This window comes from Sebastes umbrosus, chromosome 22 (genome assembly GCF_015220745.1).
Source record: "Sebastes umbrosus isolate fSebUmb1 chromosome 22, fSebUmb1.pri, whole genome shotgun sequence".
In the NCBI taxonomy this organism is placed as follows: domain Eukaryota; kingdom Metazoa; phylum Chordata; class Actinopteri; order Perciformes; family Sebastidae; genus Sebastes; species Sebastes umbrosus.
The window spans coordinates 22,824,238-22,848,104 of record NC_051290.1 but is presented as its reverse complement, the minus strand read 5'-3'; the positions used below and the strand labels follow the sequence as shown (position 1 = coordinate 22,848,104).

The 23,867-nt window shown below is 38.7% G+C and overlaps 1 protein-coding gene across 4 annotated transcripts in view; it reads left to right on the top strand.

Annotated features, from left to right (window-relative positions):
• Nucleotides 1–23,867, top strand: part of nhsl2 (NHS-like 2) — a 237,857-nt gene that overhangs the window by 104,496 nt on the left and 109,494 nt on the right. The window contains exon 1 of one of the 4 annotated variants that reach the window (XM_037759706.1): nucleotides 13,120–13,251. The exons of the other annotated variants lie outside the window; for them this stretch is intronic. Coding sequence (XP_037615634.1) covers nucleotides 13,227–13,251 — 25 coding nt within the window. The 5' untranslated portion in view covers nucleotides 13,120–13,226. Of the gene's footprint in view, nucleotides 1–13,119; nucleotides 13,252–23,867 lie in introns of those variants that run through there. 4 annotated transcript variants of the gene reach the window in all.

Here is a 23,867-nt window from a genome sequence, read left to right as displayed (position 1 = left end):
TGCTCGTATGAATCATTTTTGTAGAAGTTAAACAGGATGGATTTTGGTAGGAACCGACAGTCGATGCTGTCCTGCCGGTGATGGGGTCAAGATGTTAAAACACAAGCTGTTTTGGAAAATTACATTTTGTGTCATTTAGTCAGGAGGACTTGTTTGAAAGAAGGAAAATCTGTTTCAAATTGGTGAATTTTTCTATACATTTTCTCTCTATTTTTGGCGCCTGTGTCCTCGTTGCCGTGGTATTTCTACCCAGAATCCACCTGTAAGTCAAACAGCGTGGGCAGGTCTGAGGTTTTCTGTTGGAGGAGTTTTTAATTTCCTCTTTGCTTGGTCTGTTGAGCCGTTACTGCTCGCATTAACTTCCAATTTCTTCTTCTGTTTCTGGTGATTTTCTTTTTATGACTTCCTCAGTTTATTACAAACAAACTGAAAACACTTCCTGTACAGCAGATCTCTTTTCTTCTTCTCTGTCTACTGATCGGATCATTCAGGCGACCTCCTCTTCATCTCTTGGTACTTTTCTTTGACTGTTTCCTCTTTACTTTGCTTTATACTCTTCTTCATCCCTGGTACGTTCTCTCCACCTGGTCCCCTCTGAACACACATCTCTCTTTATGTGTTTCTCTCATGCTTGGATCAGACTACACAACGCTGGACTGATTTCACAGATGTGTGGTGTCAACAGATTGTTGTCGTTTAATAGCAGAACACAGAGTCGAGGACGCCTCACATAATCAGAAAGAGATTGTGACACATATGTTTTGAGTAGTTTGATACCTTTTACGACCTGAAGGCTCGGATGCCGTGGTTTTGACATTTCTTATCACTGAATTTTTTTCTCTTTTACTTCTTGCACTTTGACATTTTTTACAGTTAAGACTTGAAATTACGAAGGCACTTGCGAGTGACAAGGTAATACAAGATCTAAACCATACTTTGGTGTTTCATCGTTTATTAATTTATTCGAAAAGGATCCCCATTAGCTGATGCCAATGGCACCAACTGGTCTTCCTGGGGTCCGAAATCCAGTACATGATATTTATCATATACTTTACATACTTTATACAGCATCCCATTTGTGTTATGCTATGTTCAACTCATATTCACTTTTAACCCCCAGAGACCCGCGGGATCGTGGGCAATCCCGACTGATTGTACTGTCTTTCAGAGGCTCTAGTAGGTTTAGGGCTGGAGTGAAGACACGGATATCATACGAAACTAGAAAACCTAAAGAATCCATTGTTACCAATCACGTCATGCTAACATGTTGGGAAGGAGGCTAAATAACGCTCCAAAGTTGGGCTAAATTTTAGCGAGTCATTTTCGAGGGGGTTCCTTGACCTCTGACCTCCAGACATGTACATGAAAATGGGATCTATGGGTACCCACGAGTCTACCCTTTACAGACATGCCCACAGTGCTACCGCTTTACTTAAGATTTTCTTTTTCTTTTTACAAAATGAACCAAAAGACAAAGAGGAAGATCTTGAGTAGATAACAATGAAAATTAATATGAAACAAAACTTTAATCACTCCAAACATCTCTAAACTAAAAACCTTTGCTCATAATGCAGGTTGTAAGACTGCAATCTATGATTTTCCAGGATTCAGTCATAGACTGTGTATAAGAAGTGAACGTAGTCACCGTGACGTTACCCATTGGTTTGTGGATTGCCGTTTTGAAACCTTGAGTTCGGTATTTTGCTCGTGTCTAAGACAACGCGCAAATTGGGAAAAAACTTGCAGAAAACTTGCGAGACTCGCTGCCCAACGACCTATACTAACCTTAACCATCTGGTAAGAGTTTCGCAACTTGGGTGTTTCTTCTACACACGACCCAGTATTTTGGCCGTCGCCATCTTGGATTTTTGCAACCAGAAGTGACACGAGAAGGCGGAGCAAATTTCAACCGAACGCTGAATAAGACATTTTTAGGCGACCAAAATCTTACATTTAACTTTCATGAATTGAAAATTAGGGATTAGTCATGATTTTTAAAATTTTTCAATATTCATTGAATTATAAAAAAAATCTAATAGTTGGTGCCCCGGTAGCTCACCTGGTAGAGCGGGCATCCCATGTACCAAGGCTGAGTCCTCACCGCAGCGGCCCGAGGTTTGAATCCGACCCTTTGCTGCATGTCATCCCCTCTTTCTCCCCCTTTCACAACCATGTCTGTCTCTCTCAATTAAAGGCATAAAAAAGCCCAAGAAATCATCTAAAAATATATAAATAAATTAAATTAAATCGTTGACCCTCCGTAGTTTTAGTTGGGAGATGTGTTTGAGCGGCAAAGCATCGTAAAACACACTCAGGTTCAGTGTGTTATTTGTTTTTTTACCTTTTCTCTCACTCTTTCACACTCTCTCCTTCTGTATCAACTCTATTTTCCCCTCTCGAAAGTTCATTTATGGCACATTAAACAGACACACTGTAGGTTTTTCTATATGATGCCTCTGCTGCTATGCAACTGTTGTCCTAGTGATCACCCGACATCCTTTGTTCCAGTTCCTATCCTCAAAAATACATTTTTATGGTCTCTACTTTTCTTCTTTGTCATTAATTGTTCTTTTTCCAATCACTCGCTCATGCTAACAGGCATGACCGACCACACACACACCCAACGTGTTCATTCATATTTTCAGATCGATGATGTCATTGTCAGCACAGCCAGCAACCCTGCAGCAAGAGAGAGAGGGAGAGAGGGAGAGAGGGAGGGAGGGAAAAGAGAAGGGGTGTGTGTTGAGATAATTGGATGAATGTGAGGAGGATGAGGAGGAGGAGGAAGAGGAGGAGGGTTTAGCAAAAAGCGATTGAGAGATCTGAGGCAAAGATACGAGATGAGAGAAGAAGAGAGATGTATACAGAGAGAAAGAGATGCTGAAAGAGAGACAGAGAAGAAGAAGAAGAAGGGCAGGAGACAGGAAACAGCGCCTGGGAGTGTGCGGCCGAGGCTGCTGCTACCATGGCAACCGTACAGGTGTTAAAGCAGGTCAATTGAATGCCGGTCGGCACTCTGCCAGTGACTGACAAACACGTGTGTGTGTGTGTGTGTGTGCATTCACTGGTGTGTCCATTCATTAATAGAGTGTGTGTCGCCTACTGATCTGTTTGCCGCCCGTTTGTCGGGCGTGTCACTCACTCTCACAGCTCTCAAGTTTTCTAAGATTAAACTGTAACGTCATGAAATCATCAACCAGAGTAACTAAAACCCCAAGCCATGTTTCCTCAGCTGAAAACCATCTTATATGGGTATTTAGTAGTGTTGTTGATGGATAGCGCATAGGAATAGTGCAAAGTATTTCAATTCTACATATGGTGTCAGGGTTTAAGGTTTAAGTTTTAGGCAACAAAACTACAACTTCTTTAGGTTTAGGCAATAAAACTACAACTTCTTTAGGTTTAGGGAACAAAACTACAACTTCTTCAGGTTTAGGCAATACAACTACAACTTCTGTAGGTTTAGGCAACAAAACTACAACTTCTTTAGGTTAAGTCTACTAAACTACAACTTCTTTAGGTTTAGGCAACAAAACTACAACTTCTTTAGGTAAAGTCTACTAAACTATAACTTCTTTAGGTTTAGACAACAAAACTACAACTTCTTTAGGTTTAGTCTACTAAACTACAACTTGTTTAGGTTAAGGCTACAAAACTACAACTTCTTTAGGTTTAGGCAATAAAACTTCAACTTCTTTAGGTTTAGGCAGCAAAACAACAACTGCTTTAGGTTTAGACATCAAAACTACAATTTCTTTAGGTTTAGACAACAGAACTACAACTTCTTTAGGTTTAGACAATAAAACTACATCTTCTTTAGGTTTAGGCAACAAAACTACAACTTCTGTAGGTTTAGACAACAAAACTACATTTTCTTTTTAGGTTTAGGCAACAAAACTACAACTTCTTTAGGTTAAAGCAACAAACCTACAATTTCTTTAGGTTTAAGCAACAAAACTACAAATTCTTTAGGTTTAAGCAACAAAACTACAACTTCTTTAGGTTTAGACAACAAAACTACAAATTCTTTAGGTTTAGGCAACAAAACTACAACTTCTTTAGGTTTAGACATCAAAACTTCAGCTTCTTTAGGTTTAGGCAATAAAACTACAACTTCTTTAGGTTTATGGAAAAAATGAGTATGGAATTAAAGAGATGAAACTCTGGTGTTCTTTTTTACAACCGCCGCCATTTTGGACTGAAAACATTTATTATATTTATAATTTTTTATTGTTCAACACAGGCCATTTCCATAGAATATGACATAGAATAGAAATAATTTTGCTGGCGTCTGGTAATCTCTTTCAGTCCAAAATGGCAGAAGCGTAGCTCTGCTGCTGGGCGCTGACTTTCACCTCTTGGCAATATACATTCTTTGTTAGCTGTTACCCTTTCAATTAGCCTGTGAATCGCTTATGCTAATTGCTAGCATACACGTATTCAAGCCTTGCATGTAAACTGTAATTTACAAATATTTGAGTTTATACTGTATTTTGTCACCATAACAGACCATTTACAACACTCTTACCTAGCTATAATCATAACGATAGACAGCATGCTAGCGATTAGCATTAGTGATTCACAGTCTAATTCAAATGTTAACGGCTATCATGAATGGTAATTTAAGTACTGATAGCAAACTGTGAAAACAGCCTACACCACTAAGTAAAGTCAACACTTAAGTTAAAGTATATTAAGTATTACCAGCAAAATGTACTTAAAGTAAAAGTACTCACTGTGCATTGTGCCTTCACCTTATTTGATTAGCTCAAACTATAACAAATTCAATGTCAAAAACATTAAAATAAAAGTATAAAGTATATAGAACGGGCAATGTTCTGTGTGTTTTTGTTTTATTTATTACTTTTCGTTTGCTGTTGACTTTATCCTGAAACTCCTTGGACTTAACCTGGCTTCAGCCCTGTTCATCTCCTCTACAATGCAGAGTTTGTGGTATTATGGCATGCTGTTATTAGCTTATATCCCTCCTCTTGCTCATCAAAATTAATGGTGTGTTGCAACAAAAGAGGACGGAGACAATTAAAAGAGCAGATGCTGCTTTAAGATGGAACTGAAGCCCGGCCCTGCATTAACACGGGAAGTTAAGTAAGCAATATGCTCGAGATTTAATCGGTCAAAGTCATGAGAGCACTTTAGCAACAAAAATAAAGAAAAGAAAATGTTGAAACAGTGAGAAAAAGTTTTTAAAAAGTTGCTCTCGTCACAGAATACTTCAGAGCATGCTTCAAATGAAAGATGACTCCACTTTAATGCAAAAATTGTCTCGAAAACAAAGATCATAAGAAGGCTGCTGCTGTTACTTGTACAGTATATTATCTACTGCAGGCCTTTCAGCTGCTACTTCATCCTGATGTAACTCAGAGAGAAATAAAGAATAGTATGAACATTATGACCTGAATAACTGTGATAAATAAGTTCACTAACAGTCTTAAAACTTCACTTAAAGGGTCTGTTTGTAAGAATCAGAAATGTCTTGTTAACAGCGACACCTGTGGCCGTTAAGTCAACGAAAGTCAGCGTCCTGTTGCTCGCGCTTGTGCTCACTCTACATAGACATGAAGGAGCATCGCTCAAAACAGTGAGGAGACACACGTCAGCTAAAAGCACAATATCACTCTATATTTCACCTGCTTGGCAGTAATGTTAGCTGACCAGACGAAGGTCTCTCCATGAATCAATACTGATCCTAGTGTTGGCTTTTCCTGCCTCAGCCTCCCGACCGCGGCCGGAGGGAACGGGAGACACCGGAGTTTTGGTCGGAGACGATAACGTTTCTCTCTGCGGAGCCCCGTCACTTCACAAGACACGGGAAACCTCTGTTGGTCTGGAGGAGCTGCAGCAGTTATTTCTGCACAAACGTCCACTGTACATTCACTAGATATTCTCAGAGCTACTAACTCTTTTGAACGAGCGCGGTGTGTGAGTGAAGGCAGGCAGCAGGCAGAGGAGCAGAGGAGCAGAGTACAGCAGAGACTCCGGTCCTGGAGACCAAAGCTACGGTCTCCCCCGCGTCCTCCGACCGCGGCCAACACTGTTTAACAGATGGGCTTCACTAGACACAACCAAGAGGTTTTGGTGCTTCACTGTAGTTTGTGTTGGTGTCTTGTTTGAACAGCGTAGCCACACGCGAGCGCGCATGGGACACCGACCCGCAATAATTTATACGTGTAAGAAGTTACAAAGAATCCCTTTAACGGCTCATAAACTGATGATTTAAAAGTTCAGAAAGTTAAAAAAAGCTCATAAGATAAAGTTCAATGACCCCTGCAGCCATCTTGTTTTCTCCCTACGGTCAAACTTTTTTTACAGGTTTGTGCCTGTAAAACAAAAGAAACCTGACAAAAAAAATCCTTTCTCATTGTTGCAGAGTCACAGTTGTAAAGCTCAGAGGGTTATATGCACATTGACTTAACACACCAACAACAATTTATAATCTAAAATGTAATCTAATTTCTTGTTTAACAGTGCAAACACAGACTCTTTTCATTCCTTCAACCACCTTCTTGAAAAGGTCGGCGTTGTGATATTTGCGTATATTTAAAAACCTGTTGATATCCAAGTCTTTCATGATGTTTAGAAGTAGGTGTGTGGGCATGCATCTCTTCAAACTGTTGGCTAGTTGGTTTGTGTTCAACATAAACAGACTGAGAGAGGCCGTGTGTCGCAAACTGCCGTTAAAACCCAGATTGAAACGCATATTCTGCATATGCTGTAAACACGTCCAAAGAATGCTCCTAAAACCTGAATAAAATTGGCATATCCCACGTCTTAATCGGAAAATGCTCCATTCAGAATAAGGCCCAATTCAGAATATGCTGTTAACATGACCCGTATCAAATTCAGGTTGCGTCCAAAATTCCACCCTAACATGCTATTTAGTACGCTAAAACAGTATGTGAGATATTTTAGTATGTCCGAAACCTTAGTATAAAACCAATAGTACGCAAAATGCAAACTATTTCCGATGAAATGTTACAGTATGCAACTCTGGACACTGCAGCAGCATGAATATCCCACAATGCAATGCGGTAGTGATGACCACGCTCAAAACAGACGTTGACGGACAGCTCTGTAACATCAATAACGCTTAAATTTAACAATTTCAATTTAAGTATAAGATTTGACTTTGCTAGGCGTAATATATATTTTGAATTAATTCAGAATTTGATTGTCACAAACCGTCATTTTGGTCACATGATGTTGGCACGGGTTACCATGGTTACACGTCTCCAACCGGCAAGGAGGATCTCAGGAAGTGACGACGTAAATTACTGCATACTGAGTATGTAGTGCGTAGTATGTGATTTTGGACGAAGCCTCTGAATATTGTCATGTTTGGACTAATAGTGAAATATTAGTGTGCATGTAAACGAAGTCGGTGTCTTGACCAAGGCTCCAGGAAGAGCTGGGAATCAAACCGCTAGACAAATATGTAATCCGTTACTTTCTTCTGGTTGCATAGCAACACTCAGACCGGTCAATTTGCTCCTCTGCCTGCAGTGAAACACGTCTGTGTTTCTCTGTTCTCTCAAAGGTCTCAAAAATGCACGAGCCTTGCTGTGACTTTTCTGCAACCGCCGTGCTTTAAAACCGGTTTCACGGAGCCACCGAGTTCAGCCGCAGCCTTAATGACGGAGCAGCTCCTCCGACGCTGTCGGGAGTTCACTGCCTCGCTGAGAGGAACCTCAGCTGTTGTATTTAAAGGCGGAGGGAGCATTAATCATTTGCTCTCTCTTTGGTGGAGATCTGCGAACTCAGCGGCCTCACAGTCCCGGGCCAGCTTCGCCAACACTTAGGCAGCCGTGACTTCCAGATATTAGATATTAATAACACCTGTCATCGACTGTGTTGCCTTAATTCTTCCTTTGTATACTCTCTTTTTTTCCTCACTGCTGTCTGCTGTACAGCTCTCATTGTGTACATTCTTTCCATTGTGTCTTGTTTGCTCGCAGGGACACTGGTACAGTCCCAGGGACACTCTTACCAGAGATATATGGAGGACCAACCTGCCAAAATCAAAAATAAATGACTCGATTAATAAATAAATAAATATGCCATTAAATGTACCAAAAATAATATTAAAAATAAATGTAGGCATTAATAAATTGATGAAATGTGACATAAATTGATATTTCTTTTTTAATTTGCTTCTTTATTTTTATTTTATCCTTTATTTATTTACCTTTGTATTAATTCCCCTATCAATTCAATTCAATGCAATTTATTCATTAATTATTGTCAAATCATAACAAAAGTTACTTCAAGACGCTTTAATCCATCTACTTTTATACTTAATTTTCCCTTTTATTTATTTGTATATTTTTATTAACTTTTAAATTTATTTATTTTTTGCATTTATTTTTAAAATGATTTATACATTATTAAATGTTGAAATGTCATTCAACGTGTGTCATAAATCGACTAAATACGTAAATAAATACATACATTTTATAATGAATAAATTAAATATTTAAAAAATAATAATAAAATAAATATATCATAATAATATAATTAAATAAATTAGAAAAATTCAAAAAATAATTCAAAATTCAAAATAAATGAATAAAAATAAACTGATTAAAAATAAATAATTAAAAGGTGATATTAAATTGAAGAGTAGATAGGGGGATACAAAATGAAAAAATAAATAAAGAATCAATCAATCAATTTATGTCACATTTTATCAATTAATTTATGCCTACATTTATTTTTAATATTATTTTTGGTACATTTAATGATATATATATATATATATAAATATATATATATATATATATATATATATATATATATATATATATATATTATATTTTTGATTTTGGCAGCTTCCGTCCTTTCATAGAAACACTAATACTAGAGGCACTTATACTTATACAACTCAAAGTGCATAGATAAATTATAAAAAAAAAAACACAAAAACAACAAAAAAGGAGAGACCCGATCTGAAAGGGACCATTTCACAGTCAGACCTGGTCCAAAATAGACCCGAAGGTTAGACTCGGTGTGTGGTTGATCTGAACAGACCTAAAGAAGAAACAGTAACTTCAGCTGGAAAGATTTAATTTTTCTGACCTCTGCTGGTTGAAATTCTCTCTTTGCTGCAGTGATGTAAAAGTGTTCTCCGGGGATTGGTCAGTTCACTGTGACATCACTGTTGTGGTGTGCTTAAAGGTGCATCAAAGTATGTTTCTGTTATTTTATTCTATTCTTATTTTAGTTTTATATAGCTCTTATTATTTCTTTCTTTTCCATTATCTATCTATTTGTACTGTTGCGGTCCTTGTGCTGCTGCAACAACTCCCTCTCCCTCCCTCTGGGGATCAATTATCTCATATTTACCTTATTTGATCTCTTTGACCTTCTTATTTCCTTACAACAGTCAGCATTGTTTTGCCTCTTAATTTAAAAAGACGTGTCCAAAAGCAAACATTCGTACATGCAGATACACTGAACAGATGCACAATCACATATTTACCTGCATCTGATACTTGTATGTATTTGAGCGTGGTGGGGAACATATTTAGGGGTCAGATGAGTGTTCACTATTGCAGCCAGCTGCACTCAACACAGATGTGGTTGAAGTCATATAAAAAGTTCTTTATTCTTCAATTACATTTTGGAAATTCTGATCTCATATTTTCCAGCTCTTCGTTTCATGTTTTATTTCAGTTATTTGATCCCAATTTGAAAAAAAAAGTTTTCTGATGTTAAATCAACACGTCGAGGTTTGGAGGAACTTTCATAAAAACAATGTTTTAAATTAAATTCTGAGCTGGAAGCGAACCAACCCCTAACAGCCATCTCACACACACACACACACACACACACACACACGCTCATATAAAGTATAAACACAATGTGTGAGTGCCGTCGGTCACTCTTGTCACCTCCAGTGTTTACAGGAAGTAGCTGTTGAGGAGAGGAAGGAAAGCAGCCGGGCTGCACCGACAATAGACCTGATGGAGGAGAGGAAAGGCAGCAGAAAGCATGTGAATGAAGATATTGCCGTCTAGATATTGTTGCTCATTATTCCTGTATTCTCAGGAGAATAATATGTTGTTCCTAACTAGGAATACTTATATAATGGTGATGAAATTGTTTGGTTGGTACACCAGTTTATTACTAATATATCAGTCTTCTTATTTTAGGCTGAAGTCAAGTACAAGAGAAGTCCGAGACTGAACAAAGTCAAGAAGGGCTTATTTCGTTTTTTAGTTATTTATTCAGCAGGGATTGACGTATCCGTCCCGCCGACATCATGTCCAGTCAACACAGAAGCTGTTTAGCAGTTTCTAGGAGCAGATAACACTAGTTTTTCACTGCGATCAAAGACTTCTTATTTGTTAGTTACAACGTGCAGTTTATTCACGTGTCACCAATATTTGGTATTGCAGACCTGCTCTTCTAGTTGACCCCTCCTCTTCGAGTCATGTCTAAAGCCGGAGATATACTTGCTTTTTAACCATGCATTTGCGTTATGGACAGTTGGACAGAGTTAATTTCTGACTATGTACACAACCAAAACGGCAACGTATCCTCAGACAACGGTTCGTATTACATCTTACAAAAAGTTATTCTTCATTTTTCGTGTGTTTTCCTCAAAATGTCCAGCAACACGTGTCAATTTTCACCCGTTACATGCATACAGTCTTTTCAAAATAAACTTCCATCTTCACAGGAAACAACTTGGTTAGGTTTAGGCAACAAAGCGACTTAGTTAGGTTTAGGAAAGATGGTGGTTTGGGTTAAAATAACTCAGGAAGTAGGAAGTAGGGAAGTTATTTATTGTATTATTATCATTATTGTTGTTGTTATCATTATTATGATTATTATGATTATTATTGTTATTATTATTATTATTGTTGTTATTATTTTTAATTTTTATGTGACAAATAAATCAATGTTGACCCACCCATCCACTTCCTGGTTCACAATTACGTGGCTAACACACAAATTGATTCCGTGGGATGTATACGAATTACAGTGCATTACCAGTCATAGGTGTAGCTATGAATGGTGTGCGAGGCCGCGTCATGCGCACGCAAACGTGTTGTTAAAAGCAAGTATATTTCCGGCTTAAGATGTTTCAAGTCTGAACTTGAGTAGTACTGTTTTACTTTAGATTATGCTAGTCCCTGACTTTGTTATAGTTAGTTATTTCTCGAATAATTATAATATAGTTGAGTGTAAAAGTTCACACTTGATCTTGGAAATAGTAGTTTGACTAAATACCTTAACTCAAATTCTGCTTACTTGCTTTTTCTGGCACTTCCAACCACATTTAACCTCAGAAACACAGATTACTGTACATTTAACTCCAGTATTTTAACATTATATCTTTTTTTTTTTTTACGTTATCTGCAGGATTTAACGGTAATTTTCTTCTTTTTTTTTTCCAGAAATGAATTTGCCCAAAGTCAATTTTTACTTTCCCCTTTGCAAATTGTTGTATTAGTAGTTATCAAATAACAACAAAGACATGACAAAGTTAATTGTCGTGTTTTATCTTTATTTAAGTAAATTAATCTGGAGTTTCTCGCACATCCTCTGACACCACCCAACTAAACTCCTGTTTCCAGGATCATTGACATGCTCGCTTGCACTTCAGCTCACAAACTTTTGCTGCGTTCCAAATCACATCACACTTTTTCTTTTTACTTTTAGTCCATACGGCAGTTGCCCTTAAAAAGTACGTACCGCTGCATGCAGTATGCATACAATTGGGACATACTACTTCATCATAACATTGTGCCTTGAACTTTGACCCTCATATATCCCTGTGCAGAGGATTGTGAGTCAGAATAGCCAGAGATGTTGGCTTGTATACTGCAAAATGTGACCGGATGCAGTAAAACATCCTGGTGTTTCTGGCATACTGCACTTGACATACTATGTATTGGGACATTCTAAATGTTTTTCTGGCATACTAAATTAATTGGTAGTATGGGTACTGGAACATTTGTCTTCACCCTCCAACATTTTTCTCATGAGTGCCCGACCGGTACTATGTAACTCTCAAAAGAGATGAGAAGGAAGCGGGATGGCTCACTCCTTCGCTACTTCCATCATCAGCTCTAGAAAAAAAATGTGTTTAATTCGTTTTTACCACTGCCACTAGATCACTATCAAAAGAGCGATTTTAGGCAAAAAAAAAAAAAAAAAATCTGTCTGGAGCTGCAAAATATTTGATTATTGTGATGAAGGTAACACAGTTTATAGTCTAAGTATATAGTATATAAGTCTAATGCAGTGAGGCCCAAAGAGACAATGTACTACGGAGTATTAGGGCCACATTGAGGGAAAAAACATCTGAGATTTACAGAATAAAGTCATATTATTACGAGAAAAAAGTCAGAACTTTACACGAAAAAAAGTAGTAATATTACGAGAATAAAGTCATAACTTTACGAGAAAAAAAGAAAATAACATTTAAATTACTACTTTATAATATTACGAATTTTTCCTCATAAACCTTTGACTTTATTTTCGTAATATTATGACTTTATTCTCAAAATCTCAGATTTATTTTTTTTCTTCAATGTGGCCCTAATACTCCGTCGTACCGTCGTACCGTCGTACCGTCGTACCGTCGTACCGTCGTACCATAGACCTACAACAATGATAAATAAAAATGAAAATGTAAACAAAGAACAGTTATTCATTTCCATCTTTAATATATATATATATACTGTATATATATATATAGATAAGTAACAATAAAAAAAAGTGAAATACTTCCTGTATCGACGCAGAAGGTTGTGACTGGACAGAAAGCGTGTGCTGCAGAATGGTCCGATATGAATTGGTAGGAACACTGGGCTGTGCATGAAGCATGCAAGCTATCTACAGGCAATACTTGGAACCCTCTTAAAATCCTTGTAGAGTCTTTTAAGGTGAGAGCTGGAGGGGAGAGAAGGGAAGTGTTAGGAGGGGAGAGGAAGAAAGGAAGAAAGAAGGGGGGAGGCACCATCAGCTTCCTCCCTTTCTCTCCTCTCACACCACGAGAGAAAACATACTTTCCCTGCAGAGTTTCTTCCTTTCTTTCCCCCCTCTCCTTCTACTGTATATCTTTGCCTGCCGACTCGCTGGTAGCCACAGCCTGAATGAGTCACTGGCTTTTCTTCTCCTCCTCTTATTCCCCTCCTCTTTCCCCTCTTGAGTTTACATGATAGTTTGTGTGCCGGAGAGAGTTCAGGAATACAGACATGGAAGTTTTCTGGGCCAGGACAGGTAAGAGACACTGGAGGGGTTTCTTGTGTTATTGGGGGGGATTCATGTTGGGGTTTGGAGAAGTTGGAGCAGGGAGCGGAGTGGTACTGAAACCAGGAGGGCAGCTTCTTCTCACGATAAGAAAAGCACAGGAATGTTACACTTGACATTAGTGAGGGTAACGTGACCGTGTGTTCACATCGGCTCTGCTCACATGCAGCATTATATGCATTTGTTTGTTGCTATTTTCCTGGCATTTTGAGGAACATTTATGGCAAAAGCGTTCTGCTATGAACGTCACACATTGCAGGAGCATCATAGCTGCTGGTCAGGAAGAATGTGTGTGTGTGTGTGTGTGTGTGTGTGTGTGTGTGTGTGTGTGTTGAGGTTTCACACACTTTTGAGAGGCTGGAGCATTGCAATACCTTGTGTTTGTCATAAAGCTTGGGAATTTCACAGGTTATTAAAATAGGAAAGCATACAGGCAGACTAATGGATAACAAAAATTATTGTTATTTGCTACCCTTCGTATTTATGTATTTATTATTATTATTATTATTTTCATTTTAATGTTTTATTATTATTATTATAATTATTATAATAATAATTATTATTTTCTTTCACATTTTTAATATGTATTTTTTCTTATTTTTTTTAATGTATCTATTATTATTTGTATTATTATTTCCTAATTATCTACTATTACATCACTATTATTTTTTGTCTAATTGCTTTTTTGTATTTTGCATTTGTACAATGTAAAAATAACAATAAAAGTAAAAAAGGAAAGCATACAGGCAGACTAATCAATAATAAAACAAAATTGTTTGTTGCAACCCCACATATTTATTCATTATTATTGTTGTTATTATTTTCTTTTTTCTATTTAATTTTTATTTATAATGATCATTTTTTTATATTTTTATTTTTATTATTATTATTTCCTAATTATCAACTATTACTATCACTATTATTATTTGTCTAATTACTTTTTCTGTATGTGTACAAGATGTCAATATTGACTATATTTTGCATAATGAAAAAATAGCAATAAAAAGTAGTATAAAAATAAAAGGTAAAGCATTTAGTGTTGCGGAAAAGCATGAAAATATACAGTAAATAACAAACACAAGCATGTTCTTAACTTCTTATTTTGAAAAGAAAAGCTTTAAAAAATCTTAAATTAGCTTCTTAATATACAGTTGTCTCCTTTTATTTCCCCTTAAGTAGCTTCATGGCAGTCTTATTGTAAATATTCAAGCCCAAGACTCCATGGCTGCACTGTTACATCAAATGGAAATATTCTACATGTCTTGTGTGTCATTTTATACACATATATGGTATCTTCGGGTCTGATTTCCACTTGAATTTAAAATAAAGTTCTGCAGGATTGAAGCCATATTCCACAGCATCCAATAAACATCTGGTCATGTTTTAAACTTTTGATTTAGACGGACAGACAGCTGAGTGTGTGTTCATGTGTGTGTCATCACCTCTGAAAGGCTCTTTGTGTGTTGTGGAGACCACGCTTTGCCCTCAAAAAGTCTTCACACGGGCCTGTTAAGGTGCCACAAGGTCAACGGAGGTCATCTCTCTCTCTGTGTGTGTGTGTGTGTGTGTGTGTGTGTTTCTACACATACATTTGTTTGACTGTGTTGCTGAAAGTGCATTTTGACTCTCTGGCTTGGTCACAGTGTGGTTTTGTGCTGCAGCTACAATGGTTTCCACTGGAGCAATTATTATAATATCCAACACACACACACACACACACACACACACACGCTTCAGTATGGAAAAATGAACCATGACACACACAGAGTCACATGCTCTAGTAGCACACATACACACAGTATTTCACATACTTCTACATCATGCTCAGTAACTCGATAACACACATGCATGCTTCTCTCTCTCTCTCATTCTCTTTCTCTCTCTCTTACCCCCCCCCCCTCCCCACCGCTGCCCGGTTTAATACGAGAATGAGAGGGAAAAGAAATCAAGTCTCATTGAATTTTCATGCAGATGAGTTGCTAAATGCGGCGCCTCGATTGTCAGGCTGGCCCCGACTGCAGCGTGTGATGGATGGAGTGATGGGTGAAAGGACGGGGAGAGGAGTGAAGAAGTCTGATAATTGTTTAGTCATTTAAGACATTTATCAAACTTTCTCTGTTTTCCTGCTTCTGTAATGTGAGAATTTGCTGTTTTTTCTGTTTTATATCTATACCGATTAGACTGTTGTCAGGCTATTAAATAGGCGTCATCAGTCGCTATAAGCCCCATAGATGTGGGTCAGTAGGGGCCTACTACACCCACTAGTAGCTTTTATCATCTATTCACATGGTAGATCACCAAAAGAAGGTATAAAAGAACATGACAGTGACTTCTAGCGTAGTAATTATGACAGAAGCAGAAGTCAGGTGCTGTAGTATAGACAGTGTGAAACTCCATAAGGGGTGGAGGTCTGGGACGACACAGGGTTTTCACCCTGGAGACTGAAGTTTGCATCCCATGTGAAAACAACAATGTTTTTCCCTAAACTTAACGAAGTCTTTCCTTTTTGTCTAAACCTAAAGAAGTTGTAGTTCTGTTTCCTAAACCTAAAAAAGTTGTAGTTTTGCTGCCTAAACCTAAAGAAATTGTAGTTTTGTTTCCTAAGCCTAAAGAAGTTGTAGTTTTGTTGACTAAACCTAATGAAGTTGTAGTTCTGTTGCTTAGACCTAAATAAGTTGTAGTTTTGTTGTCTAAACCTAATGAAGTTGTAGTTCTGTTGCCTAAACTTAAAGAAGTTGTAGTTTTGTTGTCTAAACCTAAAGAAGTTGTAGTTTTGTTGCCTAAACCTAAAGAAGTTGTAGTTTTGTTGTCTAAACCTAATAAAGTTGTAGTTTTGTTGTCTAAAACTAAAGAAGTTGTAGTTTTGTTGAGTAAACCTAAAGAAGCCTTTTTGTTTTTGTTCACAATGTGACGTTTCATTCAGTTTTACATGTTAGAACATGTAATTGTTTCTTACATAGTTACTCTCAATGCAGGCATCTGGTACAGTTAAGTAAAGAATGACAAAGTGAAGAAGATGGAGTGAGGAAGAGGACAGGACGGTGAGAAGAATAGGGCATTACTTTAAGAATGCAGAGGAAACAATAGAGAGAAAGAGCAGGTTCAGAGCTAACGAGGTGGACTGTAGGCAGGTGTGTAACATTTAGGAGGATCTATTGGCAGAAATGGAATATAATATTCATAACTATGTTTTCATTAGTGTATAATCACCTGAAAATAAGAATCATTGTGTTTTCATTGCCTTAGAATGAGTCGTTTATATCGACATAGGGAGTGGGTCCTCTTCAACAATAGCCCAGAATGAACAAATCAAACTCTGTTAACTTTTCCTGCTTTTGCCGAAGTTGATAACGTAACTTTTTCCAGTCGCCGCTGCTCTCTCTCTCTCTTGCTTCATCACTCACTTTCCACGTACACACACACTCTATGGACTGGATCTGCTCCATATAGCTCTCTGACATTTGCGTTTTTATGTCGGCCAACGTAGCTCTCCAACATGCTTGGCACACGTGAGAGGCTTCAGTTGGTTACAATCTCCTCACCTCACCGCTCGATACTGCCAGATCCTACACACTGGACCCATAAGTTCTTGTAATTTACTTCCATTTTATGCTACTTTATACTTCTACATTTCAATGGGAAATATTGTACTTTTTACTCCAATACTTGTTACTCTATACATATAAAAACAAATATGATGCAGTAGCCTGCTGCAAATGCAGGGACTTTAAAAATTCAATACAATCTATACAATAATAAAAAATATATGAATATATAGTGTATATCAAAATATCCTATATATTGAACCCTATCAATGCAATGTTGAGCATTTTTGCCTGATAAATGTCTCAAATTATTAATTTTGTTGATTAATTTTCTGTTAAACATTGTTTCAGCACTAATCAAATCTAAAATAAAATAGCCTTATTTACTCTTATGGAAGTAAAAACTAGCACATTTATACATTTTATATTAATCAAATAGTGCAACATTTTGTGAAATATGCGTATTCGCTTTGGTGCAGAGAGTTAGATGAGAAGATTGTTCATGTTTTAGCCATGATTAGCTCAGCTTAGCTTAGCCTAAAGACTGGAAGCAGGGGGAAAAGTTAGCCTTGCTCAAAACAAAAACAAAAAAAATATGCTACGCCTATACTATCACACCTAAAGCTCACTAATTACCATGCTGTACTATCTGGTTTGTTTAATACGTAATCAAACAGAAATGTTAAATAAAAAAAAAAAACGGTTATTTGTCGGCTAGCTGCTTCCAGTCAAAGCTAAGCTAATCCCAGCTAGCTCTGGCTTCACTCCTAGCCCACAGACATGAGAGGGGTGTTGATGTTCTAACTCATAAAAGCAAATGTCTGCTGGTTAATTTATGACAAAAGCATAATTGAAAAACAGAGATGGAGTCAAAATGAGAAGATGTGGTTTGTTCACATTCACACACACACACACACACGCACACACACACACACACACACACACACACACTACTAGCTGATATGGAGCCAAAATACTCAAGGGAAAGTCACTCGCAGGTCAAAGCCATCATCATTTACATGCTCATTTAATTTAGATCCCCCCCCACACACACACGGTCAAGCATGTAAACATTAAGCCTGCAGGCACCAGAAATGAACAAATATCAGGCTCATGTGTTGGTCTGAGGGAGAGGACGTATCTACAGAGGTGGAAGAATTAGGCCTATTACGAACGACGTGTCTGTGGTGACATTCCCGGGTAAAATCACAAGTGTCGACACTGTATGGATTTCTGTAAAGTGAGATCCAAAAACACACCTGCAATCACCGCTTATAGCCATAGGTTCCGCCAAAGAGAAAGAAACAGAGATCTTTGAGATTGTAACTTTAAAGGAAAAATCTGTGACTCTTTCAGGTAAATAATATATTAACACACGAGGGCTGTCAAAGTTAACGCGATAATAACGCGTTAACGCAAAGTCATTGTTACGCCACAGATTTCTTTAACGCATTAACACAAGTTGGGATTTGTAGGTTGTAGCGGGCTCAGTTTAAAAGCTAGAGTGACGCTAAACCCTAATGAATCCATCGGTACCAACCATGTCATACTAGCTTGTCATGAAGGAGGCTAAATAACGCCACAAACTTGCGCTAATTTTTGGCGAGGAAAAACTGTCATGGCCATTTTCAAAGGGGTCCCTTGACCTCTGACCTCCAGATCAGTGAATGTAAATGGGTTCTATGGGTACCCACGAGTCACCCCTTTACAGACATGCCCACTTTATGATAATCACATGCAGTTTGGGGCAAGTCATAGTCAAGTCAGCACACTGACACACTGACAGCTGTTGTGCCTGTTGGGCTGCAGTTTGTCATGTTATGATTGGAGCATATTGTTTTATGCTAAATGCAGTACCTGTGAGGGTTTCTGGACAATATCTGTCATTGTTTTGTGTTGTTGATTGATTTACAATAATAAATATATACATACATTCGTATAAAGCAGCATATTTTCCCACTCCCATGTTGATAAGAGTATTAAATATTTGACAAATCTCCCTTTAAGGTGCATTTTGAACAGATAAAAAAATTTGCGATTAATTTGCAATCAATCGCGATTAACTATGAACGATTATGCGATTAATCATGATTAAATATTTATATATATATATATATATATATATATGTGTCTTTTTCTGCCATTTTTCACCCTTAAATGTTGAAAATCAGTAGTTCAACGTATAGCTTGATGGAAGCTGTAACATTTGCTGTTTCTAAGTACTTAAAGTTTCTTTAGAGAATACCTCTGGCGCACAATAAGTGATGCATTTAATGTTGAATTTAATCCGTTGCTGGATTTTTGAGGCTGATAAAGGTATTGATATTAAAAAACAACAAAAAAAGTCTGATAAGAATGCATAGATCAGCATAATATAAACAAACTAAACAGTTACAGTTGAAAACATGTACAAACTGTGTAATGGAGACAGTGGTTTTAAATGACCTGAAATATATCGTGCTTTGGAATACAAAAAAAGAAAAAGCAGGACAGGATTGTTCTGTTACAAGCTCATCAGCTCATGTCGGAGCGCCATGTTTGGTCTCTGCTGCTTGTGTTTATTAGCGACGTCTGTCAGATGAACAGGAAATAGAAGGAGTGCTGTTTCCTGCCAACTTCTCCTCAGAGACAATGGCTCCTGGAAGTAATCTGACCGAGGCAGTACGGTCCTCTAGGGGCCAATATGTGTGTGTATGTTTATGGGTGTGTGTGTGTCTGGGCTTATGGTGGTCTGTGTAACATCAACCCAGACAGGTCCAGACACACACACACACACACATCCAGTGACACAGTGTGGGAATAATGTGAAATGAGAGGCAGGATGAAAAGAAAACAGTGTTGTGGATGTGAGCCACAGAGGGAGCTGGTGTCGGTCGGCGGGTGCCGGGGGGTGGGGGGGGTTTGTAGTTTGCCGTCAGACAAGGTTAACTCTATCAAAGCAGGCTGGAACTACAGGAAGTGGTGCCAAAACAAATCTGAGAGCCTGGCAGCTGGCGATAAGGTGCCGGTGGGGATTGTAGTCTGTTCTGACAGATGAGGCCGACTGTCGACGTGAGCCAGACAGGAAGTACAGCTCTGGATCTGGAGCTCCAAAAGCAACACAATTATTATTATTATAGCAAATAATCTAAGTGGTAGATGTGACAAAAATCACACATTTACTCAAGGACTGTCCTTAAAGTTAGAGGAACTTTCATTTTGTGTTGATTCTGGCGTTCCCTGTGGACAAAAGCGGTAGTGTTTCCAAGCACCAGAATCCCTTTAGAAAACCTCTCATTCTACTGCTGCAGGGTCTGACAGTCTGGCCCGCTCAGTCCTGGTTCTGGTTCTGGTTCTCCCATGCCTCCCTTCCTTCCAGCGGGTCCAACAATACGGCCTGGGTCTCCAGCAGTGTGGGGTTGGTGTCGGCTCCCAGCGGGGACCAGCGTGTAGCTCTCCACCTCCCGCCAGAGCTCCGACTGCAGGAGGAAGGCGGCAGCGAAGCCGGATCTGGAGCTTCGCTGGAGACCCGTGAAAAGCCTGAAGTGCGTCGTCATGACACACGAAATGTCGTTGTAATGCCGTGCTAATTTATACATCTACCCGTGAGACCAGGTTGAGTTGTTAAATGTTGCTTTTTGTCCCTTTCTCTTGTCACAAGAGGTTTATAGGTATGAATGAATGAGGGGTCCACATCTGTTATGCAGCTGTTTGCCATGGAAGTCAACCACTGCGTCTCTGACCTGGTGGGACGTTTAAAACTCAGACTCAACACAAAAAAGTGCCGAAAACCCTCATTGAAGCTAAAAATAAGAGTGTTTTGTGTAAATTAAATATTGTAGCAGGATTACAGCTTGTTAAAAAGCACAGCGTGTCTCTTCCTGTTAGAGCGGCGTGACTCGTCCTCGCTGCCGGTTGTTTGCGGCATCAAATATTAAAAAGTGTTGTTGAAGCATAAAATGTTAAAGCGACGCCGTGTACGGCGGTCGCATCGTGTTTAAAAGCAAAGACAAACCTCGGCAGCCTGTTTGACTTGGCAGTGTTTTGTTTTGTCGTGTTGCGTTTAGGAGGAACGGTCTCAGTGGGAAACGGGATTCACTTCAATCTGTTGTTATATGTTTCTCATTTCTGTCTTCTTAAACTCTTATTTTGAAACTTTGTGTAGCTCTGTGCAGATGTTGGATGGGAGCAGACAGCTGTTCTGATTATGTGTGTGTGTTTGAGTGTGTACAGTACACCTTGGACCATCTGTGTCCCGGTGTATACAGCAGCAGAGCATGTGCATGTGTACAGGGTCAGTGTGTGTGTGAGGTAAAGTGATAAAGGAAGATTGATGTACTACTGCAGGACGAGTGCGCGCTGACCTCCGCTGATGGGGTCAAAAGGTCACGGAGAGGGCAGGAAGGGAGAGACTGTGTGTGTGTGTGTGTGTGTGTGTGTGTGTGAACAGGAATGGGCATCGCCATTGACCTTGGAAGACCTGTGACATCACTTCCTGTCTGTTTGTCGCAGTACACAGATATACAAACTCTCACTCGGTTTCTCATGCACACACAAACACACACACACACACACACACACACACACACACACACACGCATACACACACACATACACACACACACAACAAACTTCCTGACCTCTGGTAGAAGTAGCTGAGTCAGCCTCAGAGGTCCTGCCCAGTGATATCTGCAGTATGTGTGTGTTATCAATCACTGTGATAAATAATCTGTGTGTGTGTGTGTGTGTGTGTGTGTGTGTGGGGTGGTGTCTGAATTTACAGCTGCGGTCGCTACGGTGACACACAGTCCATCCCAACAGTCTGGGCGTGAGTTAGTGGAGTGTGTTGAAGTTACAGAGTAGACTGAGTGAGAACTCGAGGTGAAGTCAAGATTAAATCTACGCTGCTGAGCTAGCAGCGCTAACAGTGCTAACAGTGACGGCCACGGTAACAGAGCTAACAGTGTTAACCTTGGGGGGGTGCTATGCTTCGGATGAGCTCAGTGCAGAGTGGCGGCCGTGTGCTAGCCAGTGGGGCACGCTCACATGCACTAAAAGCACGCACAGCTGGCCCGGCTGTGTAAACAAAACACAGAGAAGCTCTGATTTCAACACACACAGATGGAGAGTGACTTCATTCTCTGTTCAGGTAGATATCACTCCTCTATATCTTTACATAGACAATAGTTGTTTGCTGCTATATTAATGCTCTGGATATCCTATAGAGGACCTATAGAAATGCAAAGACCTTTAAAAGAAATAAAATAAAAAAATTAAAATACATAAAAAGTAAGAAAAATACAAAGTATCCAGTGGAAAACCTGGATTACCTTTAGAGTGAAAGTGAATGTCGTAATAATAATAATAATAATAATAATAATAATAATAAAGAAAATGTTAAACGTAAGTTTTGAGGGGAAATTGTATTCAAACATTTGAAGTTTTAATTGAAAGTTCCTTCTTGACATTTGGCAAAGGAAACTTGGCTGAGGAAAGTACAGTACATTTTTAACAGAAAATATTCAGCTGATATGCTGATACATTGGCCGGGTACTAATAATCACCATAAACAGAAATGAGCGTAGTTTACCATATTTAAAGCTCAAAGTCTTAATCCAACATATTTTCCTTTAAATCTGTTGGCTCAAAGTGTAAAATATGTCATTTATGATCATCTCATTTATTTACGGTAATAATCATACCAGAGCCTCAGCATGAATGTGTTACTAATTTGTCGTTAAACACGCCACTAGCACCTTCAAATAGTCTACACGCCTATAAAGCACAACGTATCCATGAGTCGCGCCGCCGCTGACCTCATTTTGACTTTAACTGATGTGAGATTATAACTGAAGGAGAGTTTTAAGGGGATCTGAAGGGATTTTGTAGTTTTGGAGAACAAATTAAGATAAAGCTCATATTTGGGTCGGGGAAGCTCAAATAACACGACGTCAGATGCTCGCACACAGCCAGCGGTGCAGCTGCAGGAAATCAAAGATTAGGAATCCTGCTTTGAAAAACAGCTTTTATTATAACTCGAAGGTTTGACTGTCTGAAACCATCCTCTCACAGCTGATTGAAGCTCTTGCAGGATTATGTAACGATTATGACTCATTCATTGGCAGTATTGCATATTAGATCATTGTGGTTATTAGATATTCCACACCATATTCCTGGCATGTCTGCAAATTTAAACAATCTGGATTTGTTTACTGTAGCAGTCTGTATTTAAACTGCTATTTATGCAGCAGCGTTGTGCATATGTGAGTATACACAACAGCTTGCTTTGCATTTATATAGTTGCACTCTTTCCCTCTTGGGAGCAGCCGAGTGCAGCTGCATCCATTAAATAAGTCCCCTCATGCTTTAAAGGGATAGTTTGGGTGTTTCTCAGTGGGGTTGTATGAGGTACTTCTCCATAGTCAGTGTATTACCTACAGTAGATGACGGTCAGCACGCCCCCAGTTTAGAGAAACAGACAGGAGTACCAGCACGGGACCAAAGAGATGTACTGCTGTGGACGGGGGCAGCAGCAGAACAGATTTTAGACAATAAAAAAATCAATATCAGTTTATTGGTACGACATATTTCACGCTTTATCTTGCCGTCAGACAGCCCTTTCCGACGGGGAACTAAAGCGTTGCATCCACCTATGGTTTCTCCAAAGCCACCAGACTCCACTGAAAAAAACTGGAATTTTACCTCACAGAACACGGGAGTTGCTGGTCTACCGCTGCCTCGATCGGTTAGTTTGTTTGTGCTATTGTGTGATTTTGGTGTATCCGAACTAACCAAAGTCACACAATAACACAAACAAACTAACCGACTTACTGTTGCTGCTCTAGAAACAACATTTGGCCTAGTTATATATAAAATACAGTATATGTATATGTATAGCTAATATGCTCACTTCAATATTTGTTTATTTATCACAGGTCATATCGTCATCGCAATACTGAACAGTGTTATCGCACATGGCAGATGTTCCTCATATGGTGCAGGCCTAGTGTGAGAGGCTGCCCCCTGTATAGTATGAGAGTTGTGTGGAAGAGTTTAAGTGCC